This window comes from Thermothelomyces thermophilus, chromosome 2, assembly GCF_000226095.1.
Source record: "Thermothelomyces thermophilus ATCC 42464 chromosome 2, complete sequence".
Lineage (NCBI taxonomy): Eukaryota > Fungi > Ascomycota > Sordariomycetes > Sordariales > Chaetomiaceae > Thermothelomyces > Thermothelomyces thermophilus.
The window spans coordinates 4,717,824-4,740,918 of NC_016473.1; the positions used below are offsets into that span (position 1 = coordinate 4,717,824).

The 23,095-nt window shown below is 57.2% G+C and overlaps 7 protein-coding genes across 7 annotated transcripts; 2 read left to right on the plus strand and 5 right to left on the minus strand.

Moving 5' to 3' along the window:
* Window positions 1-1,078: 1,078 nt before the first annotated feature.
* MYCTH_2314878 (uncharacterized protein) lies at window positions 1,079-2,362 on the plus strand. Its single transcript, XM_003662171.1, has one exon. It carries the CDS (start codon window positions 1,372-1,374, stop codon window positions 1,834-1,836), a length of 465 nt encoding a protein of 154 aa, XP_003662219.1. The 5' UTR covers window positions 1,079-1,371; the 3' UTR covers window positions 1,837-2,362.
* Window positions 2,363-2,626: 264 nt separating this feature from the next.
* On the minus strand, window positions 2,627-4,504 carry MYCTH_2302591 (actin2-like protein). The gene is made up of 4 exons (XM_003662172.1): window positions 3,813-4,504; window positions 3,264-3,719; window positions 2,818-3,132; window positions 2,627-2,702 (listed from the first exon to the last, which is right to left on the minus strand). The coding sequence occupies exons 1-4, from the start codon at window positions 4,119-4,121 to the stop codon at window positions 2,640-2,642; spliced, it is 1,143 nt and encodes a 380-aa protein (XP_003662220.1). The 5' UTR covers window positions 4,122-4,504; the 3' UTR covers window positions 2,627-2,639.
* Window positions 4,505-5,469: 965 nt separating this feature from the next.
* On the plus strand, window positions 5,470-7,333 carry MYCTH_2125965 (uncharacterized protein; the record flags this gene model as incomplete). Its single annotated transcript, XM_003662173.1, has 10 exons — window positions 5,470-5,514; window positions 5,593-5,634; window positions 5,749-5,854; window positions 5,909-5,950; window positions 6,113-6,214; window positions 6,298-6,341; window positions 6,415-6,452; window positions 6,508-6,648; window positions 6,735-7,154; window positions 7,246-7,333. The coding sequence occupies 10 exons, from the start codon at window positions 5,470-5,472 to the stop codon at window positions 7,331-7,333; spliced, it is 1,068 nt and encodes a 355-aa protein (XP_003662221.1).
* Window positions 7,334-7,803: 470 nt separating this feature from the next.
* MYCTH_45669 (uncharacterized protein) lies at window positions 7,804-8,280 on the minus strand (the record flags this gene model as incomplete). Its single annotated transcript, XM_003662174.1, has 2 exons — window positions 7,804-7,876; window positions 8,090-8,280. 2 exons carry the CDS (start codon window positions 8,278-8,280, stop codon window positions 7,804-7,806), a joined length of 264 nt encoding a protein of 87 aa, XP_003662222.1.
* Window positions 8,281-9,704: 1,424 nt separating this feature from the next.
* Window positions 9,705-11,427, minus strand: MYCTH_2314882 (uncharacterized protein). The gene is made up of 3 exons (XM_003662175.1): window positions 10,687-11,427; window positions 10,289-10,587; window positions 9,705-10,142 (listed from the first exon to the last, which is right to left on the minus strand). Exons 1-3 carry the CDS (start codon window positions 11,117-11,119, stop codon window positions 9,801-9,803), a joined length of 1,074 nt encoding a protein of 357 aa, XP_003662223.1. The 5' UTR covers window positions 11,120-11,427; the 3' UTR covers window positions 9,705-9,800.
* Window positions 11,428-12,744: 1,317 nt separating this feature from the next.
* Window positions 12,745-19,157, minus strand: MYCTH_2302605 (uncharacterized protein). The gene is made up of 3 exons (XM_003662176.1): window positions 14,995-19,157; window positions 13,069-14,929; window positions 12,745-12,957 (listed from the first exon to the last, which is right to left on the minus strand). The coding sequence occupies exons 1-3, from the start codon at window positions 18,214-18,216 to the stop codon at window positions 12,923-12,925; spliced, it is 5,118 nt and encodes a 1,705-aa protein (XP_003662224.1). The 5' UTR covers window positions 18,217-19,157; the 3' UTR covers window positions 12,745-12,922.
* Window positions 19,158-21,212: 2,055 nt separating this feature from the next.
* MYCTH_2314883 (uncharacterized protein) lies at window positions 21,213-23,095 on the minus strand. Its single transcript, XM_003662177.1, has one exon. The coding sequence runs from the start codon at window positions 22,776-22,778 to the stop codon at window positions 21,432-21,434; it is 1,347 nt and encodes a 448-aa protein (XP_003662225.1). The 5' UTR covers window positions 22,779-23,095; the 3' UTR covers window positions 21,213-21,431.

The following is a 23,095-nucleotide window of genomic DNA, read 5'->3' on the forward strand; positions in this document are numbered from 1 at the left end:
TCTCTTTGAAAATCCGGGGTTGTCATCGACCGGGTTTGTTTCTTTCTTTGACGGAGGAGCGAGTGCACACTAACGAACCCACTTTCCAACGACAAACTTGGACACGGAAAGAATGACTCTGTTCTGAAGCTCGCGAGCTCCTGGAAGATTTTTATTGCCAAGTGGGAGGCTTAGCTTCGCGCCCAGCCACGCCCTGCTTGGAAGGCGCAACCGCACCCTCTTGACGCAATACTGCCGCTAGAACAGCGAACAACGTGCTGCAGCCGGGTTGACTTGTTGGAGGCATACTGGCGTCAGCCGTCTGCAGGTGGTGCAAAAAGCGCCGGTTGCCGCGTGGTTGTACGAAATTTCAACAGCGGCCGCTTGGCATTGAGGTTTGCAGGGGTTCCGCCAAGGCCCATTAAGAGGTACTGTTTTGCTGGATTCACAGCGAAAAGGTACTTTGCGGGGAAGCAAAACGATTGCGTAACGAATAAGACGGTAGCGCGCCGCGTGACCACTCCGAAGTTTTCATCAAGTAACGGAAAGCTTGTACTGGAGTCTCAGCTTCAACTTGGAACTCCAACGTCAAGCCAACGAGTGGCACCTGACGCCATCCTTCAGCCGCCCAGCATTGGTCAGATCGATGCGCAAAAGCTGACTTGTTGACTCCCTGCCGCTGCTCATTAACTACCGTGAGCGCTGAAGCGATGTTCTGCCAGTTGCCGTCAGTGGCTTGCTGCCCGGCGCATGGCTTGTGTTTGCATTCGTGGCTGCCGGGCCACGAGTTGACGTAACTTTGCTCGGGGCTTTGCTCTGCAGGTTTGTGCCTTGGAGAGCCGCTCGGCTGGGCAAGCGTCCCTAGGCCTCTCATTTGGTTGGCTTGAAGGCTGATGAGGTGAAAGTGTACCGATGTATCTACAGACATACCCAGTCGGCACATTGGTGGAAGCAACGGATTGCGCGATTCAGCGCAAGCCATTGTGGTCATGCGACTTCCCGCCCAGAGCCCGGGCTGGAGTTACAGCCTTTTTTTGGAAGGAGACTTTTTCCTCGGCTGCGAGGGGCTGGCACCACTTACTCTTACTCTCTACACAACCCATCCCGGTCTTAAAAGTCCTTTCTCCTGCTCCAGACTTCCCCTCAAAACCGAACGGTGTCACAGCAACCAGCCATATTTGCGGCAAGTCGCAATCACCTCAATTTCAGATCTCTCGACCGTAAAAGCTCAGCCTTCACATCGAGCTCTCCTCTGCAAAAGTCTCCGGACAACAACAAGACACAACGGCACTGTAGCCACCGCATACCACAAGTACTCTACATACCCATATACAAAGGCACCGCGACCTACTCCACCACCTAGCAACAAGCAACCAATTCAAAGAGGTTATAATGGCCTACACCATCACCGAACCACACCCGACGGTGCCCCAAAACAGCTACACCCACTCGGGCCGCGGCGGCCTTGGCAACTTCTTCCGTGCGCCAGCAACGACCTCCCCAAGCGGCGTGCCGACCCCGGCCACCACGAGCACGACCTCCTCCTCCAGCAGCCGCCGCTTCTACTCGGGCCGCGGCGGCGCCGGTAACGCCCACGCGGCCTCGGAGCGGCCCGTGATCTCGTTCGACGAGGAGTACGCGCGCGCCGAGGTGCGCGAGAAGAAGGCGGCCGGCATGAGCCACGTCGGGCGCGGCGGCGCCGGCAACATCTTCTTCACTAGCCCCTCGGCAGACGAGGACGGCGCCACGCTCGGTCGTCGCGACTCGGCCAGCACCCAGGGCAGCTGGCGGTCCTCGACGTCGACCGTCAGCTCGCTCGCCGGCTTCTGGGGTCGGGTGAAGAGCGCGGGGCACTAGAGCTCTCTCTCTCACTCACACACTCTCTCCCTTTCTCTCCTTTGTTGTCTAATCGGTTGTATTGTCTTTGCAAGCAAGGCGTTTTGGCGAGCGTCAAGGGAAGGGCTATGTGTTAGGAGCGGCGACCATGTCACGCTCAAAGTCCGTTCTGGGTTTGGGCACGGTGAAAAGGGAAAAAAAAAAAAGTTCATGTGATGTTGAGGAAGGGAACGGATGGAGCACGGGTTGTGTCAGTAGGGCAGAGCTCTGCTCGCCCGTCATGCACGAGGAAAAAGGATCAGAACAAAAAGAAAAAGGCGCGGGATTCATGGGGATGGGCGTTCTTCTTGACGGACTTGTACGAATCAATATACCCCCAACTGCGATGATGGTTTTTCTTGGCACAATGTACTCATTATGAGTCTTTTGGATTTCTGCGCATCGGTGAATCGTGATGCCCTTGATCATGGAAAGAGATTTCCACCAGTTATTCTGTCTAGCCAAGGCCTTGTTCCGTCAATCAAAACTGGGTATCATTCATCTTCTCTAAACGCTCGCGGCAAGCTGCTCTTCATCACAGCACACGCACTATCCGACACCCCGGCTTCCATCGATCGCTTCACGAACCACGTCTCGCACATCATTCATCATGTCTCCGTAATCTGCGACGGGCAGGAACTTCGCACTCCGACCACGCAAGTTCAAGACGCCCTCCTTCAGTGGCTTTTGGTGGTTCACATATGTACTCGGCGAAATCGATATGAGACTAGGCTGAACCGCCGAGGGGCCAGCTCGTGAGACATCTTCCTTACAGGGCGGCGAACTCATGTGAATTTGGTATGGATAATGTCAGGGTTCTCATGCCAGTCATCGATGCTGACCCACATCTATATCAACACATAATCGAATGATTAGCCCCTCACTGGTCTTTGCTAGGCAGACGATTGAAAGGAACAAGAGGGGGGGGGGAAGAAGAAGAAGAAAGAAAGGCGCGCGACCAACCTTTCTGAAGGTGCTCAGGCCGGCAAGGATGCTGCCACCGATCCAGGTTGAGTACTTGCGCTCCGGAGGCGCAAAGATCTTTATCCTCATGTCTTTGACGGCGACGCGCTGCACCTCGGACAGCAGGCGGTCGCCAAAGCCCTTGGTGAGGGTGCTGCCGCCGGACAGCACAATGTTGGAGTACAGATCTTTGCGCAGGTCGAGGTCGGTCCTGTTGATCGAGTCGACGACGATCTGGTGCACGCCGGGGTACTCGAGTCCGATAATTTCTGGGTCAAAGAGGATCTCGGGGGCGCGGAAGCGTTCGGCGCCGATCTGTAAAGGATCATCATGTTAAGACCGGGCTTCTTTTTTTTTTGGTTTGGTTTGGTTTGGTTTGGTTTGAATGTTGTGACGAGCCCTCAGGGGAAAATAAAATAAATCCCCCCATTCCACCGGACGCATACCTTGAGCTTGTTCCCATCTGGCAACACGTACTCGGCAACCTTGCTCTGGTCCAGCTTGGCTGCCGCCCACTCCTTCTCCTCCTTGCGCGGGTCTTTGGCGATGTAGGTGACGGCCTCCTTGATCAGCCGGACCACCTCCTTCTCGGCGCTCGTGTGGAAGACGTAGCCGCTCTTGCGGAGCAGCGTCTGCAGGTACTCGGTCACGTCCCGCCCCGCCACGTCAATCCTCCGAATGCTGTTGGGCACCGTGAATCCTTGGAATACCGGCACGGCATGCGACACGCCGTCGCCCGAGTCGAGCACCACACCGGTGGTCCGGCCGCTGGCGTACAGGGAGAGGACGGCTTGGATGGAGGTGTAGATGGCTGGTACGTTGAAGGTCTCGAAGAGGATTTGGGCGGCCGTGTCCCGGTTGGAGCGCGGGTTTAGCGGTGGCTCGGTCAGGAGTACGGGGTGCTGCAGAGGAGGGGGGAGGGGGAGGGGGAGGGGGAGGGGGAATGGTTAGCTGTGCGTGTCCCGCGCGGGCTCGGTGCATCTGGAGGGCGGTACCTCTTCGCTGTCCGTCTTTAGACCCTCCTCGTACACGTATGCCCATATCTTCTCCATGTCGTCCCAGTCGGTGACGATGCCGTGCTCCAGCGGGTAATGAATCTTGAGCAGCCCACGAAGCTCGGTTGCCGCCTTCTGGCCGATGAACACATCCCCTTCCAGCGCGCCGGCCAACACCCGAAGGTGCTTCGGCCTCCCCACCCAGGAGGGGAAGTGACATTTTGGGACGTCTTCTCCGGCGAAGCCAGCCCGTATCGTCCCGGACCCGTTGTCCAGCACAATGGGCGCGTTGTGTAGCGTGTCGGCCATCTCGGACTCGGCGTTGGCACAAGGCTATCGTCTCGACATGCAAGGGCCCAGAAAGCTAAGATTTCTTTTGGCGGTTTCGCGTGCCCGTTGTTACCGCCGGCGAATTCCTCGGACTGACCTGCGTGTCAACCCCAGCACGCTCGCTCGAGATCGTGGGTGTGCCTTCACTCCAACGAAGGGCAGCGATGCTCTTCGTTCCCGGGCCCTGCAAGGTTTCTGGTACGAATCGCGGAAGATCGTGCACGGATACCTTCTGAGCGCGCCCCTTGCAGGTCGATTTAGCGAGCGGTTCCTCTTCTTTCTGGGTTGTGGTTCCACGGGGTAGCCCTATGTTATGTTCAGACCCTTGAATCTCGACGCGTTCGACAAAGATGCGACGTTCGCGCGCATCATTGGCGGTCGGCCGAACCAAGCTCATGTGTGGACCCAGCTATCAACAAGGGGCATGCAACACGGGCCAAGTTCGAAAAAGCTCCCTTATCGATAGCGCATATTGGTACTCGGTACCTTAAAAGGTATTGAGCAACAGCATTCACCAACTGTTTATAAGACGAAGGCAAGTCCAATGAAGTACAGGGCGGCCAGGTACGGAACATGACAGGCTACATCGCTCACCGCAGACACGGCGGAAAACCCGCAGCAAGCCCCAAGGAATTTTACGTGTAGCAAAGAACTAAACTCGAATACGCTCATGTTCGCATTTGAACAATCCGAGGATTCGGGCCAACAACGCATTGGCCAAGCAGCGCCTGTCAACTTGGTCTGTATGTATGTACATACATAGTACCAGAGTTGTGTAGCGTTGCGCAACGAAACAGCGGCTCTCAACAAACGAGCGCCCGATGCAGAGGGGGGTAGCCAAAAAAAAAACGTTCACGCGGATTCTTTTGTTTTTTCTCCCTTCGCTCCTTCACGAGATTGTATAGTTCTCTGCCTGTCTCTCTCATCGAGTGTGCACACAAAGGTATGCAGGCCGACCGTTTGGCAGCTAACCAACTGGTGGATGCGCGGCCGTGATCGGGCCTTAACCCAGGATCCGGAATTCAGCAGAGGGCGACGGGACCCGTGGGGTCCGATGTCCGTTGCTTAGTGTACGGAGGTAGTTGCGCGCCTGTGGACCAGGATCCCCGGAGACCCACAACGGAACGGGAGGAGCCTTATCACCCTTCAGGAACGCCAAAAGAGGGAAATCCATCGTCTTTCGCGGCTCCCCAACTCTGGGCGACATTGCATCTCGACATTCAACATCGCTCTTCTCTCGGGTTAAATAAGCATTTTTTCGCCAGTTACTTAATCGACGAATCGTGGCTGCAATTTAGCGCACGGATACCCATATATTTAGAGCACCATGGCAGGTTATCAGGCGCCGGAAGACGCGATTGAAGTAGACGAGGTCAGTTCGTGCAATGGTCCCACCCGTCATCATCGTGGAACCGTTCGTTCTTGCAGTGGGCTGACCCCAGCGCAACAGCCATGGGACCAAGAAAGCCTTGACGATGAGGCCGACGATGAGGTGAGTGGCCTATTCAAGTTTTCGAGGGTCGGGGCAATGGAGGTTCCGATTATATGTACCAATCCCGGCGACACCACCGCACTCACACATGCAAACGCGCGCACGCACACCCAGGCCGCTGAACTGTCGAGTTCCGGGAGCTCGTTGACTTCGCTCACATCTTCGATGCTCAAAGGCAAAGTTGAGGATGGGCGGGTCTATGCCGTGTACGGCAAAGAAGGTGTGCAGGCTCAACGAAGCGGCACAGCCTAGACGCTGCTAACATGGACCCCAGAATACGGAATGCCGATGGACGACGTTGAGCTGGATCGAATCGGTCAGTCATTTCTTTCTACCACCAATTTGGTCGCACTTCTCCACAAGGTATAGTAAACGGGGCTCGAGGGGGAACCCTCTGAAACCTGTCTCGCCCTCGGCGGCCTTCAGGCCAAGACAACGCAGTAGACAATGGAGCTTTGTGGCTGACTAGCAAGCACAGACATGTGCCACGCCAAGTACTATGCGCTGCTCGAGAAGAAACGCTTCCTCGCCCCAATAGGGGATAACCCTCAGAGGATACTAGATCTGGGCTGCGGAACCGGTGAGTACATGCGTTCACACTGGGCGACATGCACGACGGGTTTGGCGCGGGAGGTCGCGGAACTGACATGTTATATGTCTCAGGCATATGGTCGATAGACATCGCGGATATGTATCCTTCCGCCGATGTCCGCCTGCATTTTTGGTTTCTTTTTTCCCCTCCTTTTTCTCTTTCCGGTGTCGGTTCTAACCCGGCGCTAGGTTTTGGGAGTTGACATTGCACCAACACAACCAGAATGGTGAGTTCACCCCGGACCCACACTTGCTTATAGGGAAGCGAACTGATAAAGGCAGGGTCCCGTCAAACTGCCATTTCGAACTGGACGATGTCGAGGAGGACTGGGCTTGGAAGGAGGACTCGTTCGACTTCATCTTCGCGCGCGACCTCATCCTTGCCATTCGGGACTGGCCCAGGCTCATTGACCAAATATACACGTATGGGATACACTCTCCATACATATCACGCTCATAACTAGAAATACGTTCTACATATGTATCCTGTTCCCGGCTAACGGCAACAGACACCTTAAGCCCGGTGGTTACGCCGAATTCCAGTGCGTGACGGGTGTTCTAGGCTGCGACGACGACTCGCTTCCAGAGGATAGCCCGGTGGGCAAGTTCTCGGATGCGCTGTATGACAGCACACACATCTTCGGCACACCCGTCGATGACCCGACCCGGTGGAAGGGCTGGCTTGAGCAGCGCGGCTTCGAGCATGTCACCGAGGTGGTCTACAAGATGCCATGCAACCCGTGGCCCAAAGACCAGCGTCTCAAGCTCGTCGGTGCTTTTGAAATGGAGAACCTCCTGCAGGGATTGAGCGGGATGGTGACGAGGCTCTTTGTCAAGGCGCTCAATTGGACGCCCGAGCAGGTGCAGCTGTTCCTGGTTGACGTGAGGAGGGAGATCAAAAACCGGAATTTGCATGTCTATTGGCCGTTGTAAGTATCTCCCGCCTTTTCCACCCTTGATCCTGCTTCCCCTTCTCTGCCAGGCTTATTAAAGGCAGCAGGGGTTCGCTAACAGTCTCAGCTACGTCGTATACGCGCGGAAACCAGGCGGGTCCTCCAACGCTGACACGGCGGTATCAACATCTCCGCCTGAATCGTCAACAACATAAACGGCCCTCTCCGTTTCCGAATCAAGAGCGAAGTTCAAGATGGTTCCAATTGCAGATGGCTTCTGCCAGCTTTGGTAATGTTCAGCGTGCATTGCCTCAGCGAAGTCGGTATCCGAAGCTGTGCAGCAAGCGCATGATACCGATACTCAGGCGGGCGGACCTTCATTTCACCTCTCTCCTCATTCTCCTCTCACCGATTCAGTCATCCTAACAAGTACCGCTGGCGGTCACGACACTGGAAGAACATTTCGAGTTGATTCGAGCCGTCTACGCCATCCAGAGCGCCCCATCTTTCCGATATCGCTCCATGCAAGATATCCCAACCCGATCAACGCCGATAAACCAAATGCAGTCCGGTTCACACGTATATGCCGTCCCGCCGATCCGCCGATCATCACGGCTGGCCCTTATTCTTTCCTTCCGCCTCGACACGGTTCACCCATCGAAACAGTACCGGCTCAGTCAGGCACCTACACGTGCCCATCCAGTATACACTTGGCCGCATAAGGCCACCCCAACAGGGTCAGGCCAACGGGAAGGTACCTATATGAGACCGTCGTCACCGTCAGCAGGAGTTTGGCTTTCATCTCCCTTCGCGTATGGATGGACACCATTCAAGAGGAAGCGATGCAAAGAATGAAGAGACGGAGGAAGGAAGAAGGGGGAGGAAGGGTGTCAGGGTAGGAAGCCAAGGAATGGACAAAATACCAAGAGGCAGGGAGGGAGGCTTGGGGAGGGGAGGGAACAACAACGTACACAGCAGCTTGGCCCAAAGAGCGGCGGACCAGCTTGCCCCAGTCGGCCGGGGCCGGGTTCGTGGCCACGGGCAGGCGCTGGAAGGGGTGCGGCTCGAAGGAGCGGGCGACGGCGCGCAGGCCTTGCAGGATGGAAAAGGGTTGGCGGCCGCGAGCGATGGTTCGGCGCGGCAGGAGGGGCCGGGCGGTCATTGCTGCGCGGGAAAACATGTTTTCTTTTGTTTGGTTTATTGGCTCCTTTGGTTGGTTGCGCAAGGTTTGTTGAAGGGTTCTCTGGGAGTCGCGAGGATTCCGAGGCGCGAAAGGGGGGGGGGGTAGGCTGCTGTTACGAATCCCGAAGGTTTTAAAGAGGAGAAGGAAAAAAAAGAAGACGAGGGCGGAGATGTGCAAGGCTCGTACCGCGCTGATACAGAGATTGAGGGAAGAATGGACAACTCCTGATATTGACGTCGACGCTGACACTTATTATGTATTTGTGTTATGTACGAAGTTGATGAAGGAGCCGCAGCGCCGAAACCAATCACCATTTTTATATATAACCTTAGGAGCTGACTTGCCGGCATTCCTTTCTCTCACTTTCCTTTCCCCGGCGAGCGAGGTAGGTAGTCAGGAGAGCCGAAGCCCGCCTCGCCCGTCATCATGCCATACCACCTATTTCGGGACCCACCCGTCGCCGTCTCCTCCCGAAATCTCACGGAAACATCGCCGTCGGCCCACGCAAGCCTCGAGCGAGGCAGGACCTACTACCCGCCTCGATCTAAGCCGGCGTGGTATTGAAAGTCGATAAAACAAGTTAGGAGCTGCAGAGCGTAACTACGTTAGCTGGAGGGTTGTTTTGTTTTTTTCACCCCTTGCTTTTTTTTGGAACAAGATTCTCAAGTGGGATCACTCCAGGGAAAAACGAGCATCTAGTTAGTGTAAACCCCCTCCTCCCATCATCATCAGCCTCTCTCCCCAACGGCTGCGGCAGCATGGCAAACCTTCGGGGCCCTGACCAATGAGCGTGGCGCGTGCCTGTGCGTACTCAAGTAGGGCCGGGCAAGAACCGTCTGACTCTGGGCTGATGTTTGGACGAAGGTGGCACGATTTTGCGCTCGGGTCGGGGGGCGGAACTGGGGTGGGTTCAGTGGGCTCGGCCGGCTTTCAGTGGGCTCGGCTGCGGGCTTGGGTGGGCTGATGGGTTCGCTGTTTTTTTATTTATTTTATTTTATTTTTTTCGAGGTTGTTCGGGGCTCTCCGGGCACGCGCCCTGCCCCGGGTCTGGGGCCTTCTATCATTATAATAATAATTAGTTACTGGGTGTGGTTGAAGGTACTAGTAGTTACCAATTTACGGATCACACCCACTGACTTCGGATTAATAACGCGTTAGTTTTGGTTGGTACTGTAGGTTCGGTCGGACCCAAGGCCCTGGGTTCCACCGTTTGACAGCCCAATCCCCCAGTCGAACTAGTTACCCTGGGTAACTTCGGAGTACTCCGTACTCTGTAAAGTAATCCGTACATACAGCTAGGTAGTTCCTGTGTAAGGGGGTCAGCCCGCTGTTAACAACATCACTATATTGAAAGAATGAAACAAACAGGCATCGGGAATGGCAGCTTCATCAGAGAACAACAGCAAATGGGTATCACGATTCTATTCAGTTTCTTTACTTTTTGATTAATATCTTTCTTTCTCTTTTTTTCTGTTCCTTTTCTCCCCCGCGGCGCAGCCTTACGCCCTGGTCACGGTGGTCCCCTCGGCCGGCTCCAGCAGTCTCCAGCTGCACACAATCTTGTTCTCTTTGAACCGGGCGATGATGCGCTCGGCGATCTCTTCAAAATTTCCGGTTGCCAGTGCGAGGATGGTCGGCCCGGCGCCGGACAGGCAGACGCCCAGGAGACCAGGCTGCGTGGACGGCGTGATGGACTCGACGATCTCGGTCAGTCCCGGGATCAGCGTCTGGCGGTACGGCTGGTGCAGCTTGTCCTGCATGGCCAGGTAGATGAGCTCCGGGTCTGGCGGCGACTGGCCGAGAGCCACGGGGAGGAGGGCGATTCTTTGGAGGTTGAAAGTCTGGGTTTTGCTGCAGTCAGTTACTGTGCCCTGTTTGTTGCTGTGTGCGGTACCAGCGGTTTTTTACCCCTCTTGTGTGTGTGTGCGCAAAAAAGGGGGAGCCCAGTGGAATTAGGGGTAAAAGAAGGAAAGCTTAAGGTACATACCACGTCTGGCCGGGGATATTGCGCCGGCAACACCTCGCGCGCCTTGGCGGTGGGCACCTCGAACTCCGGGATGATGGCGACGGCCTTGATCTCGGGCGCCCAGGGGAACTTGATGTGATGGCCGATGCCGTGTGGCGGCGCGGGCGGCCTGGCGCCCGTGTCGACGCCTCCGGCCGGAGCGGGCAGCACCTCGCTCAGGGGGATCTCGACGCGCGCCACGTCCTCGGGCGCGAGCGGCTTGAGGTAGGTGCCGACGAAACCGCCGAACAGGGCAGCGCCCACGTTGTCCGGGTGGCGCTCTGCGTGCGGGTGTGTGCAACAAGGCGGGATGGTTCCGTTGTCAGTCAAGAAGAAGCAGGAAGAGAGAGAGAGAGAGAGAGAGAGAGAGTATGACTTACCGATCATGAGGCAAAAGTCGAACAGGCGTTCGGGGGTCAGGTGGTGCAGGCCGCCGCACTCCTTACCCAGCATGACGCCGGCGACGACGGCGGCACCGGACGAGCCCAGCCCCCTGCCCAGCGGGATGGGGTTCTTGATGTGCACGTGGGTCTCGACGGGGAAGCTGCGCTGGTCGTGGCAGCGCAGCACGTACAGGGCGACGCGGGTGAGCAGGTTGACCTGGGGGTCGAGGCTGATCTCGTCGGTGCCGGCGCCCTCGCCCTCGTACGTGACGCGGCAGTTGAGCGGGTGCGTCGAGCTGGTCTTGGTCCGGTCGATGGTGACGTGCAGCTCCAGGTACATGGACAGCGCGAGGCCGATGACGTCGAAGCCGGGTCCGATGTTGGCGCTCGAGCACGGCGTCTTGATGATGAACGACTCGCGCTGTGCCATGTTGATTGAAGTCTTGACGGAGGGTGAGGGGGGGCTTGGTTGGTTGAGAGAGTTTCCCCGGATCCGCAGAGGGTTGGTTTGATTTGTTGATTGACTGCTTTCGCTACCTTTATCTTATGTAGCCTGTCGGTGCGTTTCTTTCGCCCGGTTGCTCCTTGCTTCCCTTTTCTTGTTCTTTTTCTTTCCTGATGATGCGAGTGCCCGACAAGATCCGGAAGGTGAAAGCACAACTCACAGACTCGCGCACGCTTCGTCCGGGTCCAGGTCCTGCCTTATTTTTGAAATATATATCGATGTTGGGTGCGAATACCTTATTTGTCAATTTCCAAGACGCAGGCCGGTACAAACCCGCTGTTGAGTGGGCGAATGATTCCCATTGATTGTGACACAATTGGGTTTTGGGTTTTTTTTTTGGGCTCGGCCCGGAGCCCCGATTACGGAGCGGGGTGCTTGCCGGTCCACCTTCCTGAGATACCGGTCTTTACTGTAATCCATACACAACAGTAGCTGGCCCGAGCCCCCACATGGCTGGCAACAGCCGGGCCCTGCCGCCGAGACCGATGATGCAAGCCCCGAATGAGCGACCGAAGTTCAACTAACTATCCGTATCTCGATACCAACAACCTGAAAGTGACGGAGGCGACTGCACTCGACAATGCTGCTCCACCATCCGGAGCAGACACACGGCCTTCTCTTGAACAGCCCAGACGGCAAAAAGGTGCTCTTCCGAACAAGTCCAACCCAACCCAATCAGCCAAAAAGAGAAAAGGAAAATAAAAATCACTTAGCTGACTAACAAACCGACTAATCAACCTTGTATCATCGTCAACAACAACAACAACAACAGCAGCAGCAGCATCCCACATCTCCTTTTGGTTTGACTGACTCGCCCACACTGAGACATCCCCAATTCCACACCCCCTCCCCATTCCCTCTCTGACTTGTCATCTCCCATCCTCGGTCACCTCAAAAGGCTAGTTCTCTCGGCTCCGTTCCCCTCCCCCACGTTGATGATCCATCTTGTCGTCTTCACCCTGGGAAAACAATACACAAGTTGGCCAACTGGGGGGCCCGGAGGCCGTGGGGAGACATAAAATAACCGGATAGGTATTCCAACAAGAGGAACAAGTAATTGTGATTGTAAATAACCAAAGGAAGACGTTGAACCTATCCAACCCAAAAAAAAAAAAAAAAAAAAAAAAAAAAAGAAAAGATTCATTGCTCGTTCTTCGCCCCGACTCCGCGCCTGCTTCTGCACTTACACACACATACATACATTCGACCATACAGCAACAACTGAAACAACGCACGATCCGAAGTCAAGATTGGTTCCCCTCATCCCAGTCAACGACGTAGCCACCCCCTTCTTCCTTTCCCTTCCCCTCCCCCCCAAAAAAAAAATTACCGGAAAGGCCATCATCATCGTCTTTGTTCTTCTTCGTCCCATGATCCCAAAGTACCCCCCCCACCCAGGTCAGTCATGCCTCCATCAGCCTTCACGTTCCCGCGTCCCAAACAGTTCCCAGATACCAACTCCAAGTGGTCGTATGTTCCGCCCCTTCCTCTCTCCCAGGGCACATTTGGTTTTTTTTTTTCCTCCCTTTAGCGTGACTGGGCTTTCTGTTCCGATCCATCTCAATCTTGCTCGGTTTGCGATGCATGACTGCTACATTCCTCGTTGCGATCAGTGTCAGTGTTAGGCTGAACCGGCAGCCCGCTCCGAACCGCCGCGACTAAATATCATTCATGAATTATGAAATATTTGCTTGAGGGCGGTCTATAAGTCAATAGATCGACTCTTCCTTAGAAGGTCTCGGTGTCCTGCGAGCCGAAGGTGTCTGCATCACATTGTCAGCATTGGTCCTTCGACGTCCACACATCACCGTTCGACAGAGAACACAGCGGTCCCGCTTCGGGAAAAGAAGGAAAAATATGGGTTTTAAACTAACCTCTCCTCCGATCGTCCTCCATTCCCAACTCCATAGCCAACCCACTCGCCTCTCTAACCCGTGATGCTCCGGATCCACTGGGCGTCATCGGCCGCGGTCCACTCGGCCGCCGACTGACGCCGGCCTGAGCAACGCTTAGGTTCCGATTCTCGAGCCTGGGACTGCCGGCCCCTTCCCGACTGCTGATGTAGCTCGCCGTCGGCACGCCGTGGGTCATGGTGCCGTACCCGCTCTCGACGCTGTGGTGCGGCAGCGGGCTGCCATTATTTCTCTGCAGCTTGCTGATGCGCTTGTTCTGCGGCGGCGTCGCCGCGGCGCTGCGGGTCAGGCCGGGGCTGGGCGGCGGGTGGTGGCCGTTATTGTTGTTGGTAGCAGCGTCAAGTGCCTCTTTGGGCGGGCGCGGAGGTGGGACGCCGCTGGATGTGGCCGTCATGTTGGCGGCCGCCGACGGAGACGATGCCCAGTGTTGATGGGATTGGTGGTAGTGCTGCTCGTCGGCCGAGCCGTAGCTGTCGTTGTGCTGGTGCTGGGCTTGGCCGAACCGGTCCAGGCTGGTGGCGGACCCGGCCCAGTCTGCGGATCTGGGACTGAGGGGCGAGTCGTCGTAGCCCAGCGCCTGGGACTCTAGCACGGCCTTGAAGCGCTCAGTTTGGCCTTGGCGCGGTTGCGGGTGCATCAGGTTCAGCGAGTCGCGGTGCGCCTTCACCTGGGGGTCCTCGGGCGTCATGTTCATGCTGACCCAGTTCGGATCGGGCTGCGAAGGCGGCCGCATCTGCCCGTACGTTTGCTCGCCATGGTCCTCGTGATAACCGTGGGGCAGGTCCGTCTCGGAGAACCCGGTGTGGAGCTTGTCGGATTGGAACCCCTGGGGCGAGGAGAACTGGTAGTTGTCCTGGTAATGGTCCAGAGACCCGGAGCGCGACTGTCCGGTGGGAAAGTGGGCGCTCTCATCCTTGCTGGACTGCTTGCTGTGGCGAGACTCTGCCGCACCGCTCGACGCTGTCGTCTCTGACCACCGCGAGATCCTCGGGATGCGGAACCAGCTCGACCTTGACTTCTTCTTGCCACTCTCCTCCGTCTGAGGGGTGTTTTCGTTGCTCTGCGAGTGCTGTGCTTGGGCCGCAGCGCCAGGGGGCGTCGCTAACGGCATTGCGTTTCCGCGCTGCTCTTGGGTAGGTGTCATCAAGCGGCGATCGTCATTCCTCCGCCCGTGGTCGTAATCTTCCTCGTTGGCTTCGGGTACGGTGCTTATCCTGTGCGCCGAGACCTTGCGGTCGTTCCCGGGTTTCGCCGACGTCCCGCGCGACTGGATGGAGAGGTATCCGGACTGGGATGCGTGGCTCGCCGTCGAGGTGCCGGCCATGCCCTCCGGTTCGTAACCGTGGTCTTGCTCGCTCTGGACTTCGGGCTCCATGTGGTCGTAGGACGGCTCGCCGTGGTTGCTCTGGCTTCCGTGGGCAGGCGCAGTTTGCGCCTTGAGAACGTCGACCTCGGACAGGAGCTGCATGAGCATGTCCTCGATTCTGCTCAGGTCGTTCGCCCCCTTGGCGGTCAAACCCTTCAGCGCACGCCGGAAGATGCTCCTCCTCTTCGTGTTGATGTCGTCGCCGTTGATAGTGCCTGCTTGTGAGCCGCCCTGGATCGAGCGCGGGGCGCTGCCGGGGTAGGGACGGGGGCCATTGATGGCGCGCTGAACAGTCTTTTCCGTATTCTCCTTGACCTCGGTAATGATAACATCCTCGGTATCAGCGAGTAGCCGCTTAAGGTCTTCAAAGTTATTACGCATTTCCGTCGCGGCACGGACGAGAGTCACTAGGATCTCGGTGTCGCGCGCACTGCGCTGGGCATCGCGGACCATCAACTAGAGACAACAAGTCAGTACCCTGAAAGAAAGAATTCCGGCTGAGGAGAGATAGAAACACTCACGTGTTGCATAAGGGCAATGATATCTTTCGACTCAATCCTCTCAATGCCCGTCCCCGTCGCGGCATCGTACATTGGGGAGCCCATGCCCTGCGACATGCCGCTGAAATGCCGGGCGTGACCCGGCGTGCCGTAAAACGGGTCTGCAGCTCCCAGGCCGCCAGCGCCTGGCGCGGTGTTAAAGTCCATACCATTCCCCTTGGCGCCCTGGAAGTCCGGCGTCTTGTTAGGGCCCTGCGAGATGTAGCCCTCGTCCACCTTGTGTCCGACTGGGCTACGAGTACCGTACAGGTCACCGAAGCCAGAATTGTCGAAGCCCGGGAGCAAAGTGTTATTCAGTCCGGGGATGTTGGCGACCGGGCTGGATCCCTCGTACGGATTAGTGACGAGGGTGTCGCGCTTCTTATCTTCAGAAGTCCTGTACCACTCATCATGCTCCTGGCTCGGCTGGCGGCTGTGGTTTTGCGCGGCCGCCATACCGGAAGCCGCACCTGCGGCGGCAGCCGCGGCGGCCATGCCCAAATCATGCCCGCTTCGCTGCTGGGGTAACGCGGTTGAAGCGTGAGCCCCGTCCAGATCCTGATACTCGACCTCACCTGCAGGCTGTTGCGGTTGTTGCCGCGGTGTGGCGTTTTCAGCCCAGCGATCCCTTTCCTCCTCCTCCTCCTCCTCCTCCTCCTCCTCCTCTTCGCGGCCTCCCTTACCATTGAGAAGGGATGGATTGGTGAGCAGGTCATCGTCATTCCAGTCCCCATCCGGCATTGGATCGTTCGGGTCAGGCATGCTGTTGAAACCCAGCTTAGGCTTCTCGTCACTGTTGACCAGTTGTTCAGCGCTGGCTGTGTCGATGCCCGGACGTGGTCCGTTCTCTGTGCGCTCCTTGAAGGATTTGTTCCGCTGGACACCCTCCCCTTGGAACTCGGCCTCATCATCCGAGATGACCTGCTGCTGGCCCTTGGCATGTTGCGCCCGGAGGACGGCGGCAGCGGCACCGACCGCCGCGCTGGTGATTGCGGCCTCCGAAACGGTCGGCGACTGTCGGTAGGTCGTCCGAGGCACCTTCCTACCATACTCGTCGAGATCGTACTCGACGAACTCGCGAGACCGGCTGCTCCCGGATGCGGGAGTGCTTGCTCGATCATCCGCGTAATCGCGTTGGCTGGCAACGGACCGCTTGGTCGGGGCGCCAGATTCGCGGGCGATTCCCTCGTCCAAAATGGCCACCGATGCACGCCCGTTATACGCATGGTTACCGACGGCACTGGAGGAGCCTGTGAGAGCGGAACCATCAAGCATCGAGCCGTCGACCAAAGATGCCACGTTCGACTCAATCCCGGGAGGATGGACAAAGTCAGGGTTCAGGCCCACGGCACGAACACCCTCGCCAGATGCAACACGGTCCAGCTCGCTTCCTGCCAGGCTTGTGACGTTGTCCTGGTTGATACCGGAGCTCCTGACACTCCGTCCATCGTCGATGACCCCACGGTTCCCACCTTGCCGAGGGGATCCGCCGGTGGAAGAGACAGAATCGGCAGTGCGGTGTGAAGCGCGCGACTCGCGGTTGGGAGCCTCACTGCCGCCCTCGGTATATCCAGAAACGCTAGGGATCGGGCTGAGGCCGCGCCGCTCCGGCTGGTACGGGACGTACTTGAGCGGAGGGGGGACATCCTGGGTGCTGTAGTAATCGTACGGGCTATCGGGAGCATACGCTGGGGTAGAGCCGGGATGGTCATATCCCTCCTCCTCCTCCTCTTCCTCTCCACCCCGGTAGCGCCTCGCGGCACGTGATGGCACCTTCCTACCGTTATCGTCGATGACGTATTCGTCCCACTGCCCGGTGCGTTGCTGAGGTAATGTTTTGAGGTCTCCGTGAGAAACATTAGCGTGCTGAGTCCCCAGCGCTTGGAGGTTGACTGGCGTCCCGGTAGGGGTCGGAGTGGATGCTGGTGACGGCTCGTCGTGTCCAAGGCCACGGCCGGGGGCGAGCTCTTCGCTGGCAGAATGCGGCCGGTCCGTCTCGGCAGACTGGATGGATGCTCTCGTAACGTCGGAGGCATTCACGTCGCTCATCAAGGGCATGGGGGGCACTGGGGGTCCAAGGTCAGACTCTTCGTCGTCGAGAGCATGATCGGATCCGCGAGTCCGCATCTCGGCCCTACGCCGCCGCCTGGATCGCTGTTTGTCGTCAGAGGGCGATTGGAGCACCTCGTGAGCAGCAATGGCGGCCGCGCCCACGGCAGCGCCGGCAACGGCGGCGGATCTCAGGCGATCTGTGCTGCGGCCCGGAGTGTTGTCCAGGTCGTGGTCGTCCTCGATCGAGTCGTGGCTGAGGGCGCTGCTGTCGTCGAAGTCGTTGCGGGCCTCGCGGTCTCGGCTCTCTTTGCTCCTTATGCTGTCGCGCTGGCTGGCGGCGTGCTTGTCGGCGGCTCCAGACCGTCGCCTGTCGCTAGCAAGCTCATCCCGAGAGGCCGTGGTCGTGCTGGACGTGGTTGAATCCCGGCGGGCGCCGCGCCGGCTCTGTTCCCTCTTCAGAGCGTTGAGTTCTGGAAGGATGAGGCGGCGGATGGCGTCCTCAACCGTCTCGAGCAGCTTAGGGTTGTTGATGGACGAAGCCTTGGAGGTCCCGGACCGGACGGATTGCTGGTCCATGGACCTATGACCCGGGCCAACGGCAGAGGAGAGCACGGTGGAGTCGGCGCCCGAAACGAGAGAGTCGGAATGTCCCTTGGATCTCCTGCGCGGCGACTTCGCACGCTCGGCATACTTTTCGTCCTTGGTCACGCTGCTCGTTCGGCTCTTGCTAGATCTGTGCTTGCGCTCTCCGTCCTTGTCCCGGCTCCGAGAGCTGACCGCTCTATCTCGTTCGCGGTCTTCGCGGCTCTTGTTCCGAAGCTTGTCGGCGGCAGCAGCGACACTCAACCCTGCAGCAGCACCAGCGAGATAGTCGCCGGTCCGTGAGGGGCTCCTACTCCTGGTGCTCTTGGCCTCGGACATGCCAAAAGACGTGGCAGGCCCGGACCCGTCAAGGAAGCTGTCGGTCGGGATGGCTGAGATTTCACTCATGGTGGGGGGGTGATAGCTGGCCTTGCTATCTGCGGCCGGAATCAGCGGGCTCGCGGGGCGACGACGGCGGACGTTGCTGCCTCGGTCGATCTCAATGTCGATCGGGTTGCGGCTGACGGTGCTCTCCTCGGTCGCCGAGGCGTATGAGCTGGCGTCCTCCATGTCGCCGGTGAGTGTCGACAGACCTTCCACTTCGCTGCGAGTCGGGCCAGATCGGCGACTTGGGCTCAACTTTCTCGACTTGGTATGTGTGATCTTGATGCGATCCCGCTCCCCTCCGCTCTTTGACCGATGTTTGCTGCTCGGTCGTACACGGACGCGGATGCTCGGTTTCCGGTGCTCGCTCGCGCCAGATGTCGTGCTTCCCCTGCCGCCTTCGAAGTATTCGATCAGCAGTGAAGTCTGCGATCTGCTCTGCCGATGTCCTGCCCTGATGGTGACGGGCGTGCCGTCGTCGGGAAGTGAGTAGGTCGATTTCTCGTCTCCAGGTTTGTTCGATGCATCGGTTCCGGTGTCGCTGGGAGCAAGGTCGCTCGGAGCGCCGCTTAGCACCGTCGAATTAGTTTCGGTGGGCGCAGGCAACGGCGGCGCAGGTCGCCTTTTACTTTCGACCGCCATGCTGTGTCGAGAGCCAGCGGGCAGCTGTTTCGTTGGTTAGGTATCAGCGGGCCCTTCGTTAGGTTTGTCCAATTGTTCCCTTCCACGGAGTCGCTCCCTCCACTGTTCACAAACAAAAACCCGGTTTTAAACCAAACCAAAAGGCCAACGATGAAGCGAGAGTGGAAACGAAGAGAGAGAGAGGGGGGTGAGTGAAAAATGTAAAGAAAATGAAAAGAAAAGGAAATAAAAGAGGGAAGAACGGATGCCTATCCGGGGTGTGTAGCCTGCCGGCTTTGGTCCGGAAGACGAGTCCTTGGACAACAGCGCGGGGGATGTGAGCAGGCAGTCGTCCCATGGACAAGGGCCCCTCTCTCTCTCTCCCCGAGGGGTTGTTGGTTGCGGATCTTCCGTTGCAGAGCCGGTGTCTACGAAGTACCGGTCAAACGAAAAATGCAAATGCGCGTCTGACTGCGCTGGAAGAATGAAACTGCGAGGATTGTACGTACAAGCAAATGGAAGCAGAAAACAATGCGTAATCGGAGTCGGGGCGGCGGCCTGCCAGAAAACCGAGAGGCGGCGCAAAAGACGCCAAAACGCACCTCTGGCCCGGGGTCTTGTCGAAGCGGCAACCAAAGGGAACGGTCGCCGGCACAGCGGGGCAAGGCGCAACGACGGCAGGTCCAATCGCGGCGACCGGCGGCGGAGACTTGGCAAATCTAGCCAGATACGGGCGCCGGTTTGTTGATGATGCGACAGAAGGAGGGGGGAGGGGGAGAAAGAATGTGTGTGTGTGCGTGTGTGAATGAGAAGGAGAAATCGAGACGTTCGCCGAGGAGTCGGGTAGTGTTTGGATGGCCCAGAGCTATGGGAGTGGCGGGTTTTGCGATGGGCACGCAGGCGGAATGTTTTCGTCTCTGGCTTCTCTGCAGCAAGAGCCCTTGTCTTCGCCTTCCGCCCACTCTGCAGACCCCAGGAGGGACCTATGAGAGGCTTTGTTGTGGTCCGGGAGTGGCTAAGAGTGCTTGATGTGCTGGCGGTGCTTGATGGGATCGGCCAATTGTGCGTGGAACCTGGGGTCTCTGTTGCAGCGACATGCAGCTTGGAGAAACGGCGGAGCAAGACAAGAGACGAGGCTCAGGGGCTGCTGCAGGCGCAGGGTACATACACGCCGTCCAGGTGTCTTGCGTTGCCAGTGCAAGTGCTTGTAGTGTATGTGCTGTGGGGCCCAGCTGCAGGAGGGCTTTCCAAACTGGAAACTAAGTCCCCTTGGAGACAAGACTGCCGTGCAAGAAAGTAGGCATCAGTCAGTTCCTCGTGATGATGTTTCCCAGAGATCTTTGAGAGAGCATTGCTACTGGGACGAAAATCTCGACATCGGGGATCTGACAAACGAGGAGGCTGGGCTGGCGGTTTGTTGACTTTCGGCTAGTGTAGTAGCTACGTCCCCGCCAAGAACGGAAAAAGCCAACACCTCAGCTTGGAACCCTGGTTCGTCAGAGAACGGGCGGGACCTTCTTGGAGGGGCGAACAGGGTGCTGCCCGCTTGGGACGGGAAAGAAGGGCTCCACTCGACGATCTCTTAGGAAACCACTATCACGGCACACCCGACCGCCCAAAAAAAGAGGCGCCACTCTTGTCCTGTCACCCAATTAATTATCTGCCCAAAAGGGTTCATCGAACCCCAACCACCCGCTTCGACTTGCGAAGTGTGGAAGATATCATCACACTGCGAGCGCTTCCCAGCCAACGGGATAAAGCGGGTTGTCCGGTAAAGTCAGGTTGATGAGCCCCATGTACTCCGTTCGCTGCCATGGCCCAAGCCCAGCGACGATGAAGTCCTCCATTTTTTTTTTTCAACACAGAACCGTTTCCCTATGTAAATCGCGCTGTTCGTGTGCACGTACGGAGTATGTATGTACTTTACGGAGTACATAGGGAAGAAATAAGCTCTCTCTCTGTAGCTTACACTAGTGCGTGGTAACTGCGGTTTGGATACTCCAATCTTCGACTACCACCGCAAAATCAAAGTGGCTGGGCTGGATGCTGATAAAGCAGGACGGGACGCTAAACTCGAGCTCGGATCCTGGTGTCCCGCTGCTGCCGCCTTCTGCACCAGTTACCGCTCCCGCTGTGGAACAGCAAGCCTCGAAATGAGAAAACCCCGGGAGGCCAATTCCAGATTGGCAATTGCTGTATCAATAAGCTACTAAGGGAGGAGTGACGCTAGTCAGTACCTCCGTTGAGCCTTTTTCTCTCTCTTTTGTTTTCTTTTCTTTCTTTTTTTCTTTCTTTTTCTTTCTTTTTTTCTTTCTTTTTCTTTCTTTGTTTCTTTCTTTCTTTCTTTCTTTCTTTTTTTTTTTTTTTTTGCAAACAGTTCGCGCAGGAGTGCTCAGAACATAACCTCGATGAAGAACATCGCCAGTTTCCCCCTCGATATTTTTTGCTCTCAAATCAATTGGCGTACCGACGCGGTTTGGAATGGTCCCATTCCAACCCGCCAAGGAGTGCACAGAGGACAACACGTGTGCTCCAGATCATGACCAGCCACTGCGTATAACAATCTACTCTATTGGTTATGTTGAACCATGAATGTCGCTTGAGATATTTCCAAGACTGTGCGCACGCCGAGCCTTTGCCTCGAGCGCAGCCTGGAGCGAGGTGAAGAAATAGAAATCCAATGATGCCAACCCCTCTCTAAAACTCTCCACAACCGACAAAGCAAACCTGATCAAATGAGATCAATGGCCCCGGATATATATCGAAGGCCCTCTGCTGCTCTACTTCCTTGGCGGGTTAATTCCGATGAACTCGACCTCGGCATCGCTAAGAATATCCCGGACGACTTGATTCTCCAGGTAGTGGGCTACAAACCCACCGCCAAGCAGGGTCTTCAACATCTCGGCTCTGGCATGGAGAGACCATGTGTTGATGAGCAGAAACTGGTTGTAAATACGGATCTTCTCTCGGTACCCAAACTCTCGAAAATCACCGTGGTCATCGGACTTCGACCCGCCCGTGTGCGGGTTAGGCCCCGACCGGCCGGCCGTCGAATAGCCGGGTCCCTTGCCACGCTCGAGCGAGGTGACGATGCTGGAGAAGTTGGCCCGCAAGTTTCTCCGTCCCTTTTTGGAGACGGTCTTGGAGGAGTCCCGGACGATCTCCGCCATCCGGGTCATGATCCGGTGCTGGTTGTATTGCATGTCGACGCTCTCGCCAGTCTGCTCTTCGTAGTCGCGAGCCGATTCAAAAAGAAGGGCGATGTTAACGCCGGCGCTGGTCTGGACCTCGGGATCCGAGCTGTCGAGCTGTTCCATGAAGGCCTCGATGGCTGTCTCGCTCTGCACCGTCAGGTCGTCTAGGTGGCTCGCCACGAACGCCCAGGCCTGGAGGGCGGCCGTCACCACGGGGCCGCTGTCTAGTGCTCCGACCGACTGGCCATCGCTCTCGATGATCTCCAAGAAGAAGTCGAGTACCTCCTCCGCAGCTTCCATCGAACCCCCTCCGTACGTGACGGCGATGCAGAGGGCATGAATCGCTTCCACCTTGTTGTTTTCTTCTTCCGCGTCAAAACATGCCGCTTTCAGCACCGGGAATGCTTGCTCGAACACAGTTTCCGAAGTACAAGTGAGGATGGTTAGGGTGAGGGCCTTGAGGGCCCGCAAGCGCTCTTCGCTGCTGGTACCGCTCTTGATATCCCTGAGGAAGACGGGATGGAGCTCGGCAACATGGCGGTCGAGCTGGCGTTGGGCGAAATGGTGCTTCAGAAGGTGATTGTATCCCCCCAGCGTCGCTTCACGCCCCCGGACGCTGCTCCGCTTCCGATCTTGGAGCTCGGCGATCCGGTCCTGAAGCCGCTCAGCCCAAAGATTGTCCACGTCGTCCTCCTCATCGACCGAGTTGGTGCTCAAGGTCATCACGTCGTCGTTCTCCGAGTCGCTGGCAAACTCGTCTTCCGAGGCGTACCGGCTACCGGGCCGAGAGTTGGCCCTCGAGCCCGCGCGCGAGGTTGCTGGAGAGCCATTCGGGGAATGATTCGTTGAAGAGAGGCCCGACTCTGGCTTCGCCCGCGCCTTGCGGGACACCGTCTTGCCTCCCGTAAGAGCGCGTCTCCTGAGCTCCGACATGTTGATTGCCGCCTAGAAAAGATGTCGCAACTGGTTCGTTGAGGACGTGGTCCGAGGAATTCTCTGTTTGCGTGTGGTACCGTGAAGAAGAAGGATGAGAATTAATAAAAGAGCCAGGTCCCAAGCACCGCGTTTAACCGCTGTCGTCTACGTAATTGGCGTGGCGGAAACGGGCTGTTGGGCAAATTCTTGGGTTTGTTGGATGTTCGCGATAGCAGGCTTTGTCGACCGTCAATAGATCCATGGGCGTAATCCTGGGACAAGTCGGGCGTAGTCGATAGCGTTGGCTGTCCGAAAAGAACTGCCAGCGATTAACA

What these genes read in the sequence shown, in the direction of transcription:
- MYCTH_2314883 (XM_003662177.1), bottom strand. Translation starts at nt 22,778, where the DNA reads ATGTCGGAGCTCAGGAGACGCGCTCTTACGGGAGGCAAGACGGTGTCC.
- MYCTH_2302605 (XM_003662176.1), bottom strand. Translation starts at nt 18,216, where the DNA reads ATGGAGGACGCCAGCTCATACGCCTCGGCGACCGAGGAGAGCACCGTC. An exon ending in TCATTGCCCTTATGCAACAC is followed by an intron (nt 14,930 to 14,994) that starts GTGAGTGTTTCT and finishes TGTTGTCTCTAG; the next exon opens with TTGATGGTCCGCGATGCCCA. An exon ending in GGAGGACGATCGGAGGAGAG is followed by an intron (nt 12,958 to 13,068) that starts GTTAGTTTAAAA and finishes AATGTGATGCAG; the next exon opens with ACACCTTCGGCTCGCAGGAC.
- MYCTH_2302591 (XM_003662172.1), bottom strand. Translation starts at nt 4,121, where the DNA reads ATGGCCGACACGCTACACAACGCGCCCATTGTGCTGGACAACGGGTCC. An exon ending in TAAAGACGGACAGCGAAGAG is followed by an intron (nt 3,720 to 3,812) that starts GTACCGCCCTCC and finishes CCTCCTCTGCAG; the next exon opens with CACCCCGTACTCCTGACCGA. An exon ending in CAGATGGGAACAAGCTCAAG is followed by an intron (nt 3,133 to 3,263) that starts GTATGCGTCCGG and finishes GATCCTTTACAG; the next exon opens with ATCGGCGCCGAACGCTTCCG.
- MYCTH_2314878 (XM_003662171.1), top strand. Translation starts at nt 1,372, where the DNA reads ATGGCCTACACCATCACCGAACCACACCCGACGGTGCCCCAAAACAGC.
- MYCTH_2314882 (XM_003662175.1), bottom strand. Translation starts at nt 11,119, where the DNA reads ATGGCACAGCGCGAGTCGTTCATCATCAAGACGCCGTGCTCGAGCGCC. An exon ending in CGACTTTTGCCTCATGATCG is followed by an intron (nt 10,588 to 10,686) that starts GTAAGTCATACT and finishes ACCCGCACGCAG; the next exon opens with AGCGCCACCCGGACAACGTG. An exon ending in AATATCCCCGGCCAGACGTG is followed by an intron (nt 10,143 to 10,288) that starts GTATGTACCTTA and finishes AGCAAAACCCAG; the next exon opens with ACTTTCAACCTCCAAAGAAT.